Genomic DNA, 22391 nt, shown 5'->3' with positions numbered 1-22391 from the left:
GCTTCCTCCATTGCCACCAGTCTCCTGGCGCTTTTGTTATCGGTGGCGGAAATCTCCAGAGGAACTCAAAGACAATGTATTTCATTTGACTCTAATTAATGCCTGTGCGCTTAGTTTACTGGGCTTTGCATAAGCAAGCTCTTCTTTAATTAGCTTAGTCGGCCCGATCGATGCCGTCCTGGCGCGAGACGTTCTAAGATGAGATCAGCACCTACCAGACTGGCGGTACACTCAAAGAATCCAGATCCTGCATTAAGTGATGCTACTCAGACGAATGTAAATAGTACTGTGCGCATTACTCTAGTGTGAAAAGCAAAGGTATGCTTTGAAAGTGGGCCAGCTGTTTGCTGCTTGTGGTAAAAGTTTAAATCTCAGTTGTTATATCTAAGCTGATACAGCAGGTGTAATTATGAAGACACCCGTCTAAGTCAAATAATTGTTAATGGTACTTAAGGAAAATGTATTGTGTCTGCAGTTTCATCATGACCAAACACCAATGTGTGGGCACACTTGGTCACTTCCAAAACAATACATCCACTGCGATCAGAGACATTAAATAACTGAATAATTATGCTTTTGGTGCGTCATCTCTGTTTATCTTACAAGGGAATTACTGAGAGACTGTGGCAAATCTCAACCGTGAAGCTGGAAATCACCATATTCATATGGATTTTTTCATATATTCAAAGGATTTTTTATGGAAAAAAAAGAAAACAAAAGAAATTCCCCACTTCAACCTGAGCAGACAACCTGAGTATATATACACAGAATGTGTGTGTGAGTATTTATATATACACAGAATGTGTGTAAGTGTTTATATATACACAGAATGTGTGAGTATTTATACACACACAGAATGTGTGTATTTATATACACACAGAATGTGTGTGAGTATTTATATATACACAGAATGTGTGTAAGTATTTATATATACACAGAATGTGTGAGTATTTATATATACACAGAATGTGTGTGTAAATATTTATATATACACAGAATGTGTGAGTATTTATATACACACAGAATGTGTGTGTATTTATATATACACAGAATGTGTGTATTTATATATGCACAGAACGTGTGTATTTATACACAGAATGTGTGTGTATTTATATATACACAGAATGTGTGTATTTATATATACACAGAATGTGTGAGTATATATACACAGAATGTGTGTATTTATATATACACAGAATGTTTGTGAGTATTTATATATACAGAGAATGTGTGTGAATATTTATATATACACAGAATGTGTGTGTGAATATTTATATATGCACAGAATGTGTATTTATATACACACAGAATGTGTGTTTGTATATACACAGAATGTGTGTATTTATATATACACAGAATGTGTGTGTGTATTTATATATACACAGAATGTGTGTTTATATATACACAGAATGTGTGAGTATATATACACAGAATGTGTGTATTTATATATACACAGAATGTTTGTATTTATATATACACAGAATGTGTGTGAATATTTATATATACACAGAAAGTATTTATATATACAATGTGTGTGTATTTATATATACACAGAATGTATTTATATATACACAGAATGTGTATTTATTTATACACAGAATGTGTGTATTTATATATACACAGAATGTGTGTATTTATTTATACACAGAATGTGTATTTATATATACACAGAATGTGTGTATTTATATACACACAGAATGTGTATTTATTTATACACAGAATGTGTGTATTTATATACACACAGAATGTGTGTTTATATATACACAGAATGTGAGTATTTATATATACACAGAATGCATGTATTTATATATACACAGAACGTGTGTATTTATATATACACAGAATGTGTGTGTATTTATATATACACAGAATGCGTGTGAGTATTTATATATACACAGAACGTGTGTATTTATATATACACAGAATGTGTATTTATATATACACAGAATGTATTTATATATACAGTGTATTTATATATACACAGAATGTGTGAGTATATATACACAGAATGTGTGTATTTATATATACACAGAATGTTTGTGAGTATTTATATATACACAGAATGTGTGTGAATATTTATATATACACAGAATGTGTGTGAATATTTATATATGCACAGAATGTGTGAGTATTTATATACACACAGAATGTGTTTATATATACACAGAACGTGTGTATTTATATATACACAGAATGTGCGTATTTATACACAGAATGTGTGTGAGTATATATACACAGAATGTGTGTATTTATATATACACAGAATGTGTATTTATATATGCACAGAATGTGTGTGAATATTTATATATACACAAATGTATTTATATATACACAGAATGTATTTATATATACACAGAATGTGTATTTATATATACACAGAATGTGTGTGTATTTATATATACACTGTGTGTGAGTATTTATATATACACAGAATGTGTGTATATTTATATATACACAGAATGTGTGTGTGTGTGTGTGTGTGTATATATATATATACACACACACAGAATGTACTGATATTTCATCTTTTTCATCACCTTTCATCATTTTTTATCCCTAGGCACCAGAGTAGATCTCTCACCACTTTTGCTGCAGTGTGTGAAAAATTGCTCATAAAAAAATACAGAGAAACACTTCACTACTATTCACAAATATCATTTACTGGCATTTTTAAAGATGCACACTTCTGTAGACCCTGAGCGTTTCCTCCACAAACCTAACTTATCCTACTTTAAGCTAAAAACCATCAATTAGCCTATCAACTATATTTATTTTTTGTTTGTTTGCTCATTCATTTGGAACTAACTGCGAGAGAAACCTTCGTTCATTAACCTTTGCTACTTAACTATACTTAAGTGTCATTATTTTCTGGAGCGAAAACAACTTACATTGTCTATGCAGTCCATTATCAAAATAACATGTACTTTCACTTTTCATGTACTGCATGTAAGAGCAAGTACTTTAATGGTTGAACCTGAGTAGATTTATGGATGCGTGACGTTCAGTTTTAATAGACTAATATTGCATGGTCTCATTAAAGGGGGCGTATTTTGGGCCACTGGATGATGCAGTCCTGAGTGAATGCTCTGCATTGCCTATACAGGCTCTCTGCTGGAGTTGGAATTGTGTCATTAGACTAGTAATCCTAGTGACTACTACATATGTCCTCTGTGCATGTATGCAGGTTGTATAGTCTTCTGTCACACTGCCACTTTGAGCATACGGTGTCCTGCTTGGCGCTGTAGCCAATGCATCTGTCTATGTACACCAGCTGAGGAGTGTCAGGTGAAGGCAATCCCTAAGCACTCTCACACTCACACGCACACTCTCACACACACACACACACCAGTCGCCACATAGTCACCACAGCCCACACATTATATACTAATTACATTGTACTTACACACCTTTCTGCATGATTCGCCAGTTTATACCTTAATTAGCAGATCGACAATGGTTCTGAAAAAAAAAAGACTAATTAAAAATGTGCTTAAAAAGACAGACTGCTTAAAAATGCAGTACTTACTGAGAATTTGCAAATTCCCTCATTATGGAGACATCAGTCACTTGAAACACCTTACAAGGCAGCCGGCTCAGTAGTGGGTTACCGCACACCCACCCCGTCACGGACGAATAATGGGAGACGAAGATGGGAGGCGAGTGTGCGGAGGGACGAATGAGCGTAATCCCGGGGTAACATTACTCACAGAGGGAAGTCATCTCCGTCTCTGAAGCCAGGCCTTTATATTTCACACACGTGGGCAGCGGGAGGGGAAAGTGATAATACTTCACAGAAGGGCAAAATAGAAGGTGGGTGGGTGGGGGGAGATGTGATTTTCCATTAGCAGATTAAAAAGGCCTTTCATGGCGGACCATCCACTTAAATCGCCGCGGTGCCGAGAAGTAAACCAGCGATTTCTGGTTACTAACCTTAAAACGTCAAGGGTTACAGGGCGTTCTTCAGCGGCCTGCTCCTCCTTCAGCCGGATAAGGGCTTTACAATGTACGCACACACTGGCAATATTGCAAGCACGCTGCCATGTATTGTGCCAGAAATGCATACCTCATGACCTATATCAACGTGAAGGGCTCTCCCCAAAGCAACAAGAGGCCGTAACAAATCTACACGAATACAACAGCACCATTTAATATTTCTTATCCTGTAACTTTTGTAGTTATTACTGAAGTAGCGTTCTGAAAGTCCACTGCCTGGTTTTGCTACTAAAGCTAAACAGACTGCAAACCTGTGATTGTAATGACACAAGTGTTCCACTGGGGGCGCTTTCTTTCCCCTTATCAAGTTTACCTTTAAACCCTTTTTAACAGAAACATTGTATGCAGGAAGGCTGTTATTAAGTAGAAAGATTTTACAGTAGGTTACTGATTATTTTTGCAATAAGTATTTTTCGTTACCTCTTTTGCCAGATATGTAGGCTTTAACAAGAACATGACAAAATCTCAATAAGTTTGAAACAGTTTTTCCATACATTTCCACACGTGTGATTTATCCATGTAAGAAGCTCCTAGATTCAGACCCTCCAGACACTGGTCTCTGAATACGGCATCGCGTACTGCATATGATAAAAATGAACGCATTGATAACTGAAATCAACATTCATCTTATTTAACAACTTTAACATGTTTCATACGATCACCGATTTCCTACCGCCCTCGCCCCTCCTTGCATTAAAAGTGTTCTGTCAGCAAGCCTCCCAGTGTGGCTAAAACTCCCACTACCAAATTGCTTTATGTAAAGTGCATTCTCGGAGCCAGCACAGCACTACACGGTGGAGTCACGCATTGATAACGGGCGTGATGAGCGCCCGCTGAAGCCAGCTGCATCACCAGGTAATGGCACAAACATGTACATGCACTCCATTCTGCTGAAGGGAGAGGACGGGATTAAGCTCTGCTACGCCGGCCAATTGACTGTGGCATTCAATTTACTCCCCCCCCCCCCCCAACAGTACTTCCTCTGCCCACTGCCAGAGCCTTAGATAACGGCCCTGATAAGCGCATCTGGCCACGATACGCGACACATATGTGCTCTTTCCAACTGAATCAGCGCTTCCCGCCTGCGAGCAACGGGAGACGCGTCGAGGATGGGATCGCCAGCCCGAGAGGAAGAGCTCGGTCCATGCACACAAAAAAACCAAACAAAACCCATATAAACAAACAAACAAACCAACAAAAACGCAGAAGGACGACGACGCGATTCCCAGAATGCCTTTCTCCCCCCCCCTCTTCTCCTGCCTACCCAGCCGCGGGGGGAGCGAGGCGTCAGACATTCGCTCACCTGGCCCGGGGTACAGCGCGTGCCAGCAGCGAGCGCCCCATTACCTAGATGATTAGTTTTGGCAGCGGAAGGATCGCCTTTTTCGATCAAGATGGATGGGCTTTTTTTCCATTCTGGCCCGACGCTGGCCCGAAGCCGGCTCGGGCCCTGCCTTCAAAGGTCCAGTCTAATTAAGAAACGGGGAGCAGCTCAGGTGCTCTTCTGACTCAGCACGGGGGGGGGGGGGGTTAAATAACATTGTAGTTTTCTACCAAAAGCCCCACACCCAGCCCTTTAAAAAAGAAGCATTAATCTTGTAGTTCAGATATGCATTAGGCGTCCAGCTCTGTACTTTGTTACTATGACAAGATCTAGAAGTCAAATCAATAGAAAATAGCTTACTTTTTTTTTTTAAGTAAATTTGCAATATTTATAGATAGTCTATATCTAGGAGACAGAAATCAGGCCCTTATGCAGTTATGCACTTGCACAGTTTGAGTGCGTCCATAGAAAATAATAATAAGCAGTCCAGCATTTCCTCTAAAACTGCAGCACCTGAACTCACAATGGGATTAACTGTGGAGGCAGTAAGTGCTTTGTTAATTTTAATCATAAAGCTGGGGCTTCAGCAGTCTCGCTTCAGCTCTACAGCCGAACGCGGCACCCTGACCGCACGGACAGGAGGCTGGGAGCTGTTGAGTGGACAGCTGCATCCGGGTTCAAATCCTCGGCCATCGCGCCGGCTGTGGGACTCCAGTAAAGGGACCCGGCGTGTTCCCGCAGAGTGAACATCTGATGGGAGGGTCCCGGCAGCCGGCGGGACTGTTCCAGCACAGTGAACGTCTGACGGGATGGCCCTGGATTATGCTCTTACCTGAGGTGGCACCGTCTGGGACATAAAGGTGAAGGGATTTGCCGGGTCCCAGCCTGCACTGGGACAGGCGACATGAGTAGTAACGCACTGGCTGGACTGTCCCGTGCCGCTGGGTTCACCCGAAAGCAAGACGTTAGTCTGATTCAGAGAGAAGCTGTCAGGGCAATACTGAACATGAGAGTGTACATTCAGGTCCTGTTTATTCCCTTTCACGATGTGACTCACTCGTGGATATGATAAAAACAGTTCAACAAACCATGAAATCTTTAAAAAATAATAATTAAAAAAAACATAACTAGCTGACTCAGGGAGATCATTCAGATCTGGTGTGTAATCAATTGTCAAATTAAAATAATCAATATAATGTTCTTGTTGGCATCAGACTGTTGTCTGTAAACAGTGCAGGAGACAGGAAGAACAGAGAGAAGAAGCAGGAAATGTAAATGCAGGGGTTGTCCTACAAGCATTGCCACTGGGCAGTCCACATCTGCTTCATACACAGTGGGTGGTGGTCAGCAAATAACAAAAATGACATTAGTACTATTTGATACTCTTGGCAAAGAAATACAGTACTGGAAATCTTGTGTGCAATGATCACAGCTATACGAATGAACCAGCCAGGAGAAGACACTCCATGTAATCATGTGATATGGTGATACTATCCTAATACTGAACTCAGAAGTCAAACACACAATTCAAATACATTAGTCATAAGTACTAATATACAGTTATTGCAGTTATCGAGCCCACACGTGGCTCCCATGGTCCAGCCTGCATGCAGGGTCGGAGGCGCGGGCGGTGGACAGGACCCCTGGTCTGGGCCTCTCAGTAGGGGTGGGGCAAGCAGTTAAGCAGAGAACGGATCCACCTGGCCAGCAATGAACCGCGTGTCCACAGCATGAGTTCATACAGGCTGATCTGCCAGAGGGAGATGGTTTCTGCTAAGGAGATCTGTAGCCTCTTGGTTCTCGATGTGGTCTTACTTCTCCGATGACTAGGCAGAGAAGAGGAGACAGAGGAGGTGGGAGAGATAACAGCAGCATAAGTATGTCGACTGTAGTGATTCAGACCACGCTGACTCGCGCCTCATGCTCTAAGTGAAGCAAATCAGACAGGGGACACTGGGTCATGCAATATTAACGGTATCTCTTCGGCACATTGTGGCAGGGACAGGGAGACAGACGGACAGAGAGAGAGAGAGAAAAAGAGAGAGAGAGAGAGAGAGAGAGAGAGAGAGAGAGAGAGAGAGAGAGAGAGAGAGAGAGGGAGAGCTGAGTCTGACACCCTCAGGGGAAAACAGTGACTCCCCACAGTGCACTGCACCCTGTCCTGCCAAACAGCTTTTAACAGTTTAATGGAAAACATAATCATATTCATCAGCTCAAATTTCCTCCAAGAATAAAAAGGAAGAAGAAGAAAAATAAATATGAAAAATGACGATGAAACATGCCTCTTGATAATCGTGGGAACAGCAAACACTAACGTGTGTGTGTGTGTGTGTAAAAAACAAACAAAAAAACAACCCAAAAAACGTTTTGGTTTGGGAGGGGAGGACAAGGACTTGGTGCTGCAAGACGATGGTGTTGTGACAGGCGTCACACCGGCCGGATTATTTATCTGAACTTCGACAGCGCAGGCACAGAAATGGAGCGTGGGGGGGGGGGGGGAACGGGGGGGGTGGATTGGATGACCAAGGGATGGGAGCCAGCCCGTTTTTCTCTTACTCATCAACAGCGCCTCCCCCGCTCCGCATCCTGGCGCCGTATATTCGGACATGCGTACGCTGTGCATAATCATCGTGCGCTGTCACGGTTTCAGTTACCAGCGATCCCTGAGCGGGATTGCGTAAGTTTTCCCATCACTCCGTGGAGCCGTGCTCAATATTTCATGCGGGGACATGGTGGATGCAGTCACGGCATGCGGGCTGGAGGGGGTGATGAATTATTGAGGGCAGGAGAAGGCTGAAGGCTGTCTGCTCGTTGAAGGCATGGGGCTGAGCACCGAGAGGGACAGCTAGAGGACCAGCGTCCTCTCCTGGACTAGTGTATCTCGTTACGGCCTGCCAGCCCAGCCGGGGGACCCCGTCCATCCGTCCGACTGTCACGAGAGAGGCACACATGTCAAGGTCGACTGTCTGTTGCCTCATGTTTTCGTTTTTTGTTTTTTTTTTACTGAATGCTGGATCTTTATGGCCACTGGGTCTCTAAGCGTACATTAACACACCCGAGAGTTGTGGTCGTTCAGCACTACGCCAGTCTGCGAGGTTTCGGCAAGCCTACTCACATGACTCAGGGTGGTGGAGGGTAGGGCTAAGGCTAAGGGTTGGTGGTGATGGCTTTTCTTACAACTTTGTTCATAGAGAACCTAATTAAACTGGTCTTGCTCCTCATGAACTATTCACACCTTTAGAGTCTGATAATTAGGCCAAAAATATCTGTAAAAGCAGCGTTTTTATCAATGGTCACGACAACGCTAGGTGATACTCTGCTTCACTGGTGCCTTTCCAAGTGTGAGCTGCACCCCTCTTCTGTCTTCATGATTGGCGTGCCTCGAAGAAGACTCTTCCATATTTGTGCATGTTCTGCATACATTTGCTGGCTTCAGATAACTCCTCGGTGACTTGCTGAGCACAGGGCGCGCACAGGGCACACACAGTCCTGGTGCCAGAGCCCCGAAGTGACCAAGCAGACAGTGCAGTGTAACGAGTTGCCGTCTCGCCCCGTGCCTCCAGGACTGGTCTGCCCCGCAACACCTCCAACACACCCAACAATTTCTGGTGAGGCCTGCGCACAGCCCGGAATCTTGTGTTCAGCACTAATATTTCCTGTTTGTTTATATAGATGTGTGCATGCTATATAAACATGTGATCAGATCTGAATTATAGTCAAAGAGCATGAGTGTTTGGGCAACCTGAGAGGTCGCACAGTGGACTCTGCACAATAGCAGATCTAGTTCTGATAGATACAGAGTTGGTGTTGTCACAGATAGAGCACAGAGTGGCCTGGATTCCCACCGCTAGAAATGTTTAGAAGCCTTTTACAGGCAGACCACCTGCATAGCAGTGGGCCACGCCAGCCTGCATTAAACCCAACAGGCACAAGCGCTGGGGACAGTTACCCTCTCACGTGCAGAGCGCCGGGTGACAAGACCCCCCCCACCCCACCCCAGGGGGTGCATCCCACCGAGCTGGGGATTGGAATGGGGAACAAAGAGGGCGCAGGTGTCCAGGGAGGGAATCTAACCTCGCGAGCCTGAGAGATTCGGGCAGAAGGGGGCAGGACTGGGAGGAGAGCGTGCCCGTATCTTTTCACAGCCGTTTAACAGTTTCAAAAGCCCAGGCACACCTACAGAGCTGTGAATACATGGGCAAGAAGAGCCTTTAGTGAAGTCAGGCAGAAAAAGGCCCGACTTCACGTAACAGGACAATACAGAACAATGAGTCTAATACCTCAGCCTTTGAAAGAGGGCAGTGAGACTGGAGGGAATAAATAATCCCCCATGTTTCTGATAAAGTCTGTCCTTAATACAGTGGATTTAAAAAGGCTTGTGGTTTGTGAAATAAACATCCCTTAAAAGTTCTTAAGTTAAAAATGTAAGTTGTGGTAACAGTGCCAAAAGCCAGGTCATAATAAATGCTAAAGACACTGTTCACATAGCAATACTGCAAACCTGCTCACATTAGATTAAACCCCTGTGACATTCCTATGTTTAAGTGCTCCCATCTCTCTGTAAATACACGCATCCCCCCCCCCCACCTCGCTGCCTCTCTCTCACTCTCCCTCCTTCCCTCCCCTCTAGTGTGTGTGTTTCTCAGCTCTTGACATCTGCGAGTTCGGAGACTGGTAATGGATTTTAGATCTGCATTCTGCACTCTGCTGCCATTTGGGCTTTAATAAAGAGGCGCTGAGGCGGATGACATTGAGTTTCATGTCTGGGTGGCTCCTCCTCTCGGCGATGCTCCAGCACCCCTCGCCAGCGGGCGCAAACCCCCCCTCCCGCCTCACTGTCCCCCTCCCTAAAGCCCTCCCGCAAATCTCAATGATTTTCCCCTGCTATCACGGAGTTCTTCATTAAAACGGCACGAACAAATCGATATGATCGCTGCTGACTGCTGGGAAAAGTACAATATAAGGGTGCCATTCGGTTACGCTGTTACGCTGAAGAGCGGAGGGAAGAAAGCGAACACAGCCTTAACCAAAAGGAAGAAGAAGAGCAGGAGGCCGGCCCGAGTAGGTCACGGCGTTTCATTTTACAGGTGTATCACACACCACTTCTGCATGAACCACAGAGGAATATTTCTGTATAAACTTTGAAATGGGTCATGGCGTGACTGAGATAAAAACACAATATGATGCTAATTAGAAAAAAATCCAGGACGGTGGTGATGTCCCTCGTGACCTGTGCGAGCGCGTTTTCCAAGATGAGTGCCACTTGTGGCGTGCGTGTGTCGCGTGTGTGATTGAAGCTTGCAGTTGCGCGCGCGCGCATCTGTGGCAAGCAATGTGAAGTGTGGGAATGAATCATGCGTGCAAAACGCATGAATGAAGAGCAATTGTGAAGCGTGTGGGAAGTGAAAGTAGAGTAGAAAAGTGAAGAGCACACGTGAAGCAGGTGAATGAAGAGTACGTGTAAAGCGCGTGGATGAAGCGTGCGCGTGAGGCGAGTGTTTTGCATGCCTGACCTGGCGAGGGCCCGTGTGCAGCAGCGGGACATGTTGAGGAAGGAGCTGGAGCTGGCGCGGGTCTGCAGGACGGTCTCAATGCCCCGCAGCAGGTCATTGGTCTTCAACAACAGAAGCATCTGCCGAGGAACCTTATTCAGCAGCTCGCTTATCTGTGGCAGGTAGAGCGCCGCGTTTGTCCGGATCTCCATGTCCTGAAAGGAGACGCGCACGTACACACATGGGCCTAATGTTAAAAACATTAATACTCAACAAAAAGAAAAACAAACTTCTCCTACAAAAGCTAAAGCAGTCAATGAAAGTGAGCAGAGGACATGGTCTGACACACAGGGCTGACCGGCCCCTACCCAGCAGGCCGAGGCAGACCGGCTAAAGGGTGCCTGACATGCTCATCTGCCCTGAAACAGCCACGCTCAAGACCGTTGGGACCGGGGTGGAGCAGGAGGGGCAGGCTGGAGAAGCAGCGGTGGTAGCCTGGGGGGTGTTCCATCTAGCCTAGATCTCCTTCTTCTTATTATTATTTCGCAGGCAAGGGAGAAACGAAGTGCCCGAAACTACTATAGTGAAGATCAGCCATTTTGGCTCTGACGTCGGTGCGCCGGTGAGTGACGCAGGCGTGCAGCCCTGTGGCCTCACCTGGCCGGGCTGCTGCTCCCAGCTCATTTCTGCCTGTAATCAGGCACGCAAACCTGCCACATGAAACAAGACTGAAGTTTGGCAGTTTTCTCTAGCAACTTGCTCAGTGGGAAAGGAAGTTGACTTAAAGGGGAAAATGGCTGTATAAATGTTAAGAAAAATACACCACTGTGAGCTATAGCTTCATATTATGCTTGGACTGTGCAGCTTTTTACACTGGCAATAATGAATTTCATTGTATTAATACATCAATGATTGGGTTAATAGGCCAAGAGACCATGATCAATCACAATTTGGTCTTGTAAATTACTGTGCCACAATTCAATAAGTGTCAATACTGCAGTGAACAACAACAGAAATTAAACACAAACAGAAAGTGACTTTTGCAGTTTTGTTACACTTATTGACTAGACACATCCATAATTACACACCAGTCCCTATGTCATATCCTCCAGTCAAAACATTACATAAAAACTAGTAACACCAGTAAAAATGACTCTGTCGTCGTTGCTAGTGATCATATTATCCATATTAATCATAGTAAAACCACCATCTGCAAAACTCTGCAATGCTGGCTACAGGCATTTATACTGAAGCAACATTACATCACATTCAAACCAGCCTAAAATAAATACACCCCTTCTATTTACTCTGTGTTTCACAAAGCTCCTGCTGCGCCACGGGTCCAGCTTGGGCCCTAATGGACACACCTGGGACGAGCTGCCAGGTCTGTCTGCAGCATGCCAGAGCGAGAGGGGCTCTGCCTGGCCGAGGGCTAATCTCCCCCCCTTGGAGGCCCAAGGCAAGGAGACAAGGCCGGATACCACAGAGACCCGCATCAGAGCCCCAGGTCCACTGAGGGGCCGCCATGCCAAGCGCCGCGACTCTGGAGGAGCAGGCTTGCCACTGTGCCAGGCTACCATCGACAGAGGGGTGGATTTTTTTTTTTAAATGGACTGCCTAATAGCACTGCGTATTCTGTTATTGTTTGATGCCCATGAGGAGATATGAAGACCAAATGTTTTTTACTTCCAGAAAATAAAGATGATTAGCAAGATGACTAACAGGGTGGAGCACAGAAGAGCACATGAGACTCTACAAGCGCGTGTGTGCACAGTGGCTTCTGGTCAGCGCCAAGCGCTCGTCTGTTGTGTTCTTCAGAAGACCTTACATAACTCATGATTACCCAGAAACCCATTATTGGAAAATCATGCTGGCTTCTTGAATCATCAAGTGATTGATCATCCATTTCCTTCCAGCAACTGAAGTACTTCAATAACCTCGATAACTGCCGCACACTAACTCGAAAAACAAGCCACATCTTCCCGTTCCGTTTCTCTTATAATCCCTAAATCTCCATCCGCCCTAAAACTTGGGCAAGAGGAGGAGGAGGGAGATTAGGGGCTAAATTAAGGGGATTCGACTTTGCTGCTGCTTGCACGGGATTTACCTGTGCCTGGAGGCGGGCGGAGCAGCTGTTCAGATTAAAACAGGGACCCAAGGCCATCACCCCGACTCGCCACCCGCACGCCTGCCACCATCACCCGATTCCAGATCCCCAGCCCTGACCCCAGCAAAGAAGTGGGGAAACATGAGCCGGGCTCCTTGTTTGTTCTCTCTTTAAGAAATGGCCTCATTCCCTGGACCACTGCCTTATCTGTTCTTGCTCTGCTCAGCTGGTTACCCCGAGACGTTTGCCTGAGCTATGGGCCTGCCCCCCCCCGCCTCCCTCCTAAGAAAGCGCAGATTAAAAGCCCCGCGATGCACGGTGCCTCCTCATTTTTGGATTTATGTGATGATTTACTTTTTCGCCAACACAAATAATTGCTACGCCATGTCTCTGACGAATGGAGATCTGTTTGTAGGCGAAATACGCGAGGCCTCCCACTGTAATTTCTGCTTTATGGGACTCATTTGTTAGCAGGGAGCTACGATGTCACAGGGGTGATACGTTACTTTTATGCCCTGTTCGTCTGCATTCGGCACCTCTGCAGGCCCGTCTTAACCCCCCACCCCTACCCTCCGAACCCCCACGCCACCTTTTCGTTAGAATGCGCTGGCATGCTGAAGTTCACCTATGGGGCATCTCTCCTCTCATGGGGTAGCCACTGGGTCAGTTCCCTCTGCTCTGCTCATCATGGGCCACGAGCCTCTGGTGCTACGCCGTCCACAGTTTATAAGCACCACTCGAGTGCAGTTTAGGCAAAGCCAGAAGTGGACAGGAGAGAGTGGACCACTGGACAAACCCCTCCTACCCCTCGGCATCCCAGCATCCCCCTCTCCGTGGAGCCTGGGGAGCATCAGGCAATAGCAGACCCGGCCTGGCCAGCAGGGCCCAGCCGAACATCTCTCCTCGCCTGCTCAGGTCTGCATGCCCGGGCATGAAAGCTGACGTCTCCTCGCCCACACATACTTAATGGAGAAATAAAACGCCGTAGCCAAGCCCATGAGTAAAATGGAAGCGGGTATTAGGGCGGCAGGCTTTTCGTAATACTTTGCCTGAAATAGTCGTTCGATTCGATATATCCCCATGAGAAGAAAAAACTGCAACATAAAGAGATTAGTTGCCCCCTGGCTACGGGCCGCGTCATACTTCTCCGTGGCTCCGAGGCCGCCACACCCGGATGGAGGTGAATTGGGTCGACCCAGCAGAGAAGAAACGTGGCATGCCGGGGAGAGTGGTTTAGCCCAGTCCGCCGGCAGTCCGCATCCAGGCCAGGTGAGCAGGGCATCCGTTCACTCGGCTCTGGGTCTCAAAAATCGCAAGTTTCTGAACTTTTCACTAAACAAACAAATATGAAGGTAAATAACAGTGTAATGGGTTTTGATTACAGATAAGTAAAGAAGAACTGCAGGGCTTTTAAAATGACACTACCTGGAAAGTTCACACCTGAATCAATAAGCTACACAAAAGGCAGAGCCTTCTGCCATTTCCTGTCCTAAGACTAAAATACCAAGTTTTCATAGCAAACGTGACATTTCCATTGTAGTGGCCAATAGCTGATAAGTGCAAACAGACTCTGCCCCTCTCTTATAAAACTGTAACAGAGGCCACACTTCAGGTGGATCAAACACTTGGAAAGCTTTTTTTTTTTTCGCACTAGATGCAAAGTCTGAAAAATACTAAAAATTAATATTGTCTGAAAGGCATTATAAATCATATTTTGTGAGTAGGCACACCTTCAATTAATCGATTATCGTTTGAAGATTGAATGAGAAATGCTCTCAGCATAAGTTGAGGCCAGTGTCTAGAATGCTCCTAGCATTAGAACATGTGCCGGGGGCCTCATTTATAAAGTGAAAGTGAATGTGTTACAAAATTTGTTCTCAAGAAAATTGCTCAGCATTTACGTGCGAACGATGCACAAAAACGAGTGTACGAACGAACAGAAGCACTCATCTACAGGCGCGACTTATTTATAAGTCGCAAACGATCCTAGAATTGAGTGCACATCAACTCTGGCTCTCACTTAACTAATCTCCATATAAAACAGGGCAGTATTGTCTCCTGAGTGCACAGCTGAGACAGAAAGAAGGACTCTATTCCAACAACGGGCAGTTAAACAACACAGAGGTAAGCTCAAATGGGAAAGGAGGAGGAGAAGATGGGGGGGGATAGGTAGAGTGAGAGACAGGTAGAGGAAACAATGGAGGGGGATAGTTAAGGAGAGAGACAGGTGAAGGAGAAGATGGAGGGGGATAGTTAAGGAGAGAGACAGGTGGAGGAGAAGATGGAGGGGGATAGTTAAGGAGAGAGACAGGTGGAGGAGAAGATGGAGGGGGATAGTTAAGGAGAGAGACAGGAGGAGGAGGAGAAGATGGAGGGGGATAGATAGGGAGAGAGACAGGAGGAGGAGATGATGCAGGGGGATAGATAGGGAGAGGGGTGGAGGAGGCCTGAGGGTTATCACCTCTTGACCTTAATGTCTGCCTCACAGGTGGTCACCATGGCACAGAAGACATTTAGTATAGATGTACAAATTTAATATAAAACAATCACAAAACTTAAACAAACACACATATCCTTTCTAAATTCCTTCACACCCCTTGCCAAAGAACCATGGCAGCATGAAGCTGGTGAAGTGTGAAGATTTCATTTCGCAACTTCACAAATTTTGCATGCGACATTAGCTAGGAGGGAGGGGTTGTCTGCTGTGGCCTTTCACCTAAACTTCAGTTCTCACATAACTTCAGTTTGCCAGTACAAATTGTGCCTATAATTAACATAACCTATCATTTTATGGGATGAGGAGTGAAGTAAAAGAACCTTGGGGAAGAACCTTGAAAATGTGTACTGGAGTGCAAGGCAGCTGCTTCTTTCTGCTCCTAGACAGGAGCCTCAAAACCCTCTGGATGCTAATCGCTCCTGGGCCCACTGCAGTGTCTCTGGTACTACTCGAGGAATGGAACAGTCTGATCTGGGAGCTCTCGACGGGTGCAGAGAGAACGGTGCAATCCTCATGAGTGACCCTAGAATTCACATGCATGGTTGCTGAGCTGTGAAACAGCAGCTGTCCATCCATGGCCAGAAGGATAACAGCGACAGTGGTTGAGGAGGGCAAAGCCAGCAGGCCAGGAGGGGGAGCTCAGCCGGAGGCGAACCAGCGACCCCTACAGGAAGGAAAGGGAAGGACGGAAAGGCTTGGGAAGAAGGCCGATCACCGCAGTGAAGCGTGCCAAGAATGGACTGGCACTGGGTTGCAGAATTGGAGTGCTAGTTCAATTTTAAATATGTGCATATATGATCAAGCACATATGTTTGTCGCTTCAGGTTTCCTGACATCAGCAGTTTCTGCCTTGCTCTGGTGGACTGATGAGTCTTTTAGGGAGGCTTGGGCCGTAGACACTTAATTCTTTACACATCAGCAACCAATGAACCTGCTTACCGCCAACTTTCGTCATCCTTCAGACGGCGGGCTATTTGCAGCCTGGGCCGCAGACAGCAAGCCGTGCCGACATGCCACAAGCTTTCTAAGGCCGTCAACCAAACGACCGAACAAAAAGGCCAGAGCTGCTCAGAGATAGAGAAGATCTTGGTCTTACCTGAGGATGAGCTCCGCCCACAAATGCCCAGGACTGAGTGTTGGACAGTGACCCCTTAAAAGCCCTTCAGAAAGTGAGACACAAACCCTGGTATCTCTCTGTCTCTCTCACTCTGTCTCTCTCACACCACCCTCAGAGAAGGAAGACAAACTCACAGGTGTAGGGGGAAGAAAAAGTCCATATGATCCCCTTTCTTCTGTTCTGATCTGTTATCGGCTCTCCCCAAACCTCCCAGTGCACCAGGCCCCGGGGCAGCCATTAGGAGACACAGTGCTGATCAGTGAGGGCAGCAGTATGAACAGGCCAAAATAAGCTCTCCCCTGGGACAAACACAAAGGCAATTACACAGGAGGGGGGCTATTCTTCCGGCCCACCGCCACAATTCATTATTCACGTTTGGGCCTTTCAGAGCTCCCAGCAAGCAAAATTAACTGGGCTGGCTTTATAAGGGAAGATGAGGGTAGCAACTTTAACAAACTATCTTGTCGAGCTATTTAGTAGTAGCTGTGGTGCTTATTAAATTATACACACACACATATGTGTGTGTGTGTGTGTGTGTGTCTTTTAAATTGTGTTCATGTGTGGTTTGTTCTGTTCAGATCTGACATACATTTTAACATGCTGGTGATGATGCTTTGATGCTGTATTTCACTAATTAATTTAAACTACTGCCTTATGCTAAATATCAAGTCCAGACGGTTGGGGGAAAGAAATCCAGGACTTTTGTTTTCAGAAAGTGATCTATTCACCACAACGTCATACAACTCTCCACATAATGACTTATTCAGGTTACTATGACGTACTTCAGTCGTCACAAAGCCGGGGTCCAGAAACAATGCCTAATGGGTAAGATGATGGGGGGGACATTTCTCAGAGGGGGGACATGTCTCGGACATCTTAAGCCCACTGTCACATGAATCTCTGCAGAAACAGAACGAGCAGAGCCGTGGAATAAATCGGCGCATTGGAAAAATACAAAAATGCCCAGAGTGGTCAAAGACAAGCAAGGATCCACAGAATTATAAAGAAATGTAAAGAACAAAGGCATTTAATGTAATTAATGCACAATATTGTTCTGCAACACAGACAAAAGGCAGATAATTACAGAAATTAAATGTGCAGAATCCACAGTAAATGTGAGTGTCCTGAAAACCCAGGAGCCTCAGGGCTTTTCTGTAACTCCCTTGTTCATGGAATAGATACCAGCCAATAGCTAAAGTTGTTGTGCTCTTGAACTAGTGCCTTCAAGAGCACAGTCCACCCGGACTGTACTTCACATTTGGGCAAAAGCATCAGATATATGTTTAATTCTTATGGGCTAATATAAGACACCATTATTACTATTACCCCACTTCTAAAAACCATGGATATACATGTGGATAAAATTCAGCCAGGCCTGGTGGAGGTGCTGTTGAGGAGAAATGAGGTTAACAGCACACTCACACTGCTCCCCTGCGCCACACCTCCAGGGTTTTCATTTCTACTTAGTATTCTCGGGTTCAAAGCCCAGCATTCCTCCCCCCCTCCCCCCCATTTCAGAATAAACTCAATTTCAGATAAGGGGCGCGACACTGCTGCTGAGGATAGGAAGGCTGCGGCGACTAGTCTCGGGCTGTTGGCAGGTGAGGCTGTTTGCAGAAGAGTCCTCTCCATCTGCTCAAGGAGATACATTTAAAAGGAACCCCCCCACTTGCCCGTGAGAAGCACTAGCGTGGCAGGATTCTGCTCAGAAAAGTCCAGGGTGTAACGCCCCGTCCGCCCGCCGCTCTGCTCCGGGACACGGCGCGCAGGACGTGGCTTTAGCATGCGTGAAGTAATCGCGGGCTAAGTCAAACAGCAGTGCGGAGCTACTTGCTTAATGGGAAAGAACAGGGCATAATGTTCTCGCGCTACAGTCCCTCTAGAGCCGAATCCGCTTGGACGATTGCCTTCCGGGCTCCCGAGCAAACAAGAGGGCCTTTCTACTGACAGAACATACGGGTGTGATATCATCCAGGCTGTGAAGAACTCCTGATCAACAGCCAGACAGTATGTACTTTATTTTTTTGGTTTGTTGGGAAGAGGGAGGATGTGCACTATGCAGTTATTTCATCCTGTCTGTCACACTGTGCTCCTACTCCCCCCCTCCATCAGTGGCAGTAATTGCAGCTCACTATTCAAGCTCAAAACAAGCGCTATGCCGCCACAGTGAATGCAAATTGCATTCATTTCAGTGCAGCACAAATGTTCTTGACTTTTGTTCCTGATTCACAGCATAAACAAAACGGAATCTGGTGCAAGACAGGGTTGTTTTCCCCGTGCTTTTGGTTTGGCTTTACTTATTTAACTCCGGTTAATTAAGTGGCCTGGAAATGGCCGATTAGCCTCTATCTAAACATGCGTGTAATGAAAACACAACATGCTTGAGCATGATGGGCGGGACAACTATGTGTACGTGTACACGAAAAGCAATTTACATTTCAGAAACCCCCAAAACAAGAAGCACGTCAGGGCCAGGGTCATCGGTTAAAGCCGGCTCCTGAAGACTGCATTCTAACTCTACTACTTTCAGATGAAAAAAAAAATCTACACTTAACAGATCGCTCTCTGGGAAAAAAATAATTAGATAAAATTAAGAGGCACATGCCTTATGCACATTGTTATTTGGAACTGTATTCACATTTATACAGATATCTCCTGTATTGTTTCAGAACCGAGCTGGTCAGGTCACACGTCCTGCTCGCTTAGAAAACTGGAACACGTAGCCGGCTTTGATCAAAGGCAGCAAAACATTCCCTATATGGCTGCAGCTATTGTGTAAGGACAGGCAGACAGACAGACAGAAGGGCAGGGGGGGTGGGTAGACAGACAGACAAGACAACCTGGATGTAAAAAGGCAGGGACACGGCGACTACCACACACAGAGAGCGGCGTAATCCAGAGCACTCAGAGCACAGCCCCACACAGGGGATCCACAAAGCAGAAGTTTTACGGGGGCTGGGGGCCGGAGGCACTGGAGCATAATTGCAGCGGACCTGATGGAGAGGCAGGCCTTTCATCTAAAGAGGCCCTGCCACAGAAAAACAGGGCTCGGCCCTAACGAGAGGGCAGGCTTATATTGACCGCCACTTCACTTTGCCTGCAACACTAATGGTGTGTGTTTATCACAATGTTTTGAGTGCCTTTGCGTTCAGAGCACTTCAGATGCAGCTACCTCCAATTTGTACCTTATAGAATCATTTATGTGTTTATTTGTTTGTTTATTGCAAGGAGAGCTGTCAGTGGTGCTTTACAGGGTGAATCAACAAGGATGTGCCTGTTTTCAGGATTCCTCGACTAAGATGTGTTCTTTCATTCCACCAGTACATTAATCATATTTAGTTTTTTGCAGGATAAAATCAACACATTGCAATTAATTGGCCATTTAACTGAAATGTTTAACTTTTGTTTTATCGGACGCAGCATGGTGATTTTGAAGAATGTGATTTATAGAAATGATGTCAATTTCAATAATGTAAGTTTCAATATATACATTCTTCTAAAGAAACATATTTCAAATAAATAAATTAATGCTTATGTTCCTGTAAAAGATTTCTACACTGCACAATAGCCAATGGTATTGCACAGCTGTAGAATAAGGGAGTTTCAGACATACAAGTCTAGTTACTTGGAGCCAAACCTGACGGAACCTGGTTGGAGCTATAACTTTGTGAATCGGTGTGAACGTTTGAATTTTTTTTTAAATTTTGATCTCTGCTCCTGTCTCCCTGCTGTTTCTCACATACTGCATCGCTCTTTTCCTGGCTCTGAAGAGATCGCATTCGCCACACAGCTAAAGTGCGCTCAAACACTACACGTCCAGCTAAAAGCAGCAGCACAAATTACCTCTTGCCCTACACTGTACATGCAGCCAATAAAGGCTCCTCTCATCCAGCAGGGCAAATAGCAGCTGTAATTGAAAAGGTGATGCTGAAAGCATTTGTAATGACCGCAAGCATGGCCATGAGACATCCTGTCAATCAAATTCCGAACCTGGGTGAGCTCTTGACGGCTGCCAGAGCTCATTATTGGAATTTGATGTCTACAAAGCCAGGCTCATCTGAGTCAGGGCCCTAATTTCACCATGGATACTTTTTTTTTATCTGTGTGAGGTTGAAGGAGAAATAAATTATACATTCCTTTTAGTTTCAATCCAAAACAGCCACAATATCCAGAGCACATTCAGTGAGTGAAGCCTATGGTATTTCTTTTCTTCGGTGCATCAGCGGTCAACAGAGTACACACCCAAACGTGCACGCACACACGCACGCGCACACGCACGCACACACACACACGCGCACACACACATGCATACACACAGAATATACACGGGTATAAGCTTCTCAGAGTAAGTGAAGGGCTTTAGGTTCCTAAGACTTTCAAACAGATTACTTTCCAATCCCTTTTGCCCCTCTGGACCACACAAACACTACAGCCAGCATACAGAGGCAGGAGAGGGAGAGAAGGAGAGAACGCCGGGGAGAGCGAGAGAGGGAGAAAGGAGGAGTAAAAGGAAGGCAGATTTTAAGGTAGAAAACAGGAGGGAGATATTGGAGCTCTGGGAGCTTAAGCAGTACTGTCTGACCCCAGAGAGAGAAACGGAGAGAAACTGATACTGTGACTCCACTCATTACCTCTGGTCAGGGATAAAGCTAGCATTAGCTTGCACGTTCAAGGAAACATACAGGGGACGGACAAAAGATGCAACATATCTTGTGCTTAAGTAGGGACTGTGGGTGCTCTCGCAGATGTCAGAGCCAAACTAAAATTGGTAGACAACGGCAGTTCAGTGGAACAGCCTGAGCGGTTGCCTTATTTACACACACACAAAAAAAGTCATCATGCTTTAAAGTGTGTCCAGTGCCTGTTGGGCGGAGGGGTCACTGGTGCACATTTACATGACCCCAGTCCTTCGTCGCACGACTTACTTGGTTAAAGCTCCAGTACTGATTCTCCAGATGCAGGACAACAGTGAGAAAGAGAGAAAGGGAGAGAAAGAAAAACGTGCGAAAACGTAAAGTGGGGGGGGGGGGGACGTCCAGCGATTATCACCACTGTAAGTGGAGTTATGGCACTCGCTGGACTTATCCCAAAGTGCCATTATTATAGAGGCTGGAGATAGCCTGATGAGTGTGTGCAGATGAAACGATTAGGGGCTGCCAGTTGTGCGTTGTTTACCCAGCCCTGCCCTCTCCTGTGCTACTTCTGCTGTCCGAAGCACAGCCTCTAACCCCCAGATCCTAACAGCCACCCATGGAAGACGTTTGTAGAGAGAGGAGCCAAGGAATGACTGGAATTGGTGACCCTGGTTTTCAGCAACTATTGCATCATCACAGGATCTATTATAACCCTTCTACGCAAGTAAACATCCCTGGGGACTTCATGAAATGTCTCTAACACGCTTCGCACCCTTCTTACTCTGTTCAGAACAGCTGGTCTGAGTGGGTGTTTCGTTAAATGATAAAGACCAACTGCTCAACCCACCCTGCACTTCCCTGGGGTGGAGTACTGCTTCCTGCTACCATCGCAACTGTTGAACATGAAACGTGGAAGACACACGGCTGCCACTGAAAACACAGCTGTACAACCGTATATGTTTGAACCAAAGTCAGACCCTGAGCAAGAATCTGCAGCTATACAACATTCAGTTTATTCTGAGGTCAGCTCTCTACTCATTTTAGCAGCATCATCCCCGTTTGCTAAATTACAGATGGATGTAAAGCACATTTTCCCCAGCACAACATGCTAAAGTTGCTAACCCCTAATTACTTGAGTGGAACACAACTGTAACTTTGTAACTTTTAGTCTCGTGTTATTCTCGGGTTAATGTTCAGCAAACGTTGCATATCCTGCAGCAAGTAAGG

The 22391-nt window shown here is 45.6% G+C and overlaps 1 protein-coding gene across 4 annotated transcripts in view; it reads right to left on the bottom strand.

Moving 5' to 3' along the window:
• Positions 1-6337: 6337 nt before the first annotated feature.
• The window catches only part of adck1 (aarF domain containing kinase 1), an 88319-nt gene continuing 72265 nt past the window's right edge, over positions 6338-22391 (bottom strand). For 3 of the 4 annotated variants that reach the window (XM_027013941.3, XM_081721991.1, XM_081721990.1), the window contains 2 exons: positions 10831-11024; positions 6338-7143 (listed from right to left, as the gene is read on the bottom strand). In XM_027013941.3, coding sequence (XP_026869742.2) covers positions 6975-7143; positions 10831-11024 — 363 coding nt within the window. In that variant the 3' untranslated portion in view covers positions 6338-6974. Of the gene's footprint in view, positions 7144-10830; positions 11025-22391 lie in introns of those variants that run through there. The other variant, XR_014125635.1, reaches the window with a different exon arrangement.

The sequence above is a fragment of the Electrophorus electricus genome, chromosome 10, assembly GCF_041902795.1.
Source record: "Electrophorus electricus isolate QZ-2024a chromosome 10, ASM4190279v1, whole genome shotgun sequence".
Lineage (NCBI taxonomy): Eukaryota > Metazoa > Chordata > Actinopteri > Gymnotiformes > Gymnotidae > Electrophorus > Electrophorus electricus.
The sequence above is the reverse complement of the archived record's forward strand: the minus strand, read 5'-3'. Positions and strand labels throughout refer to the sequence as shown.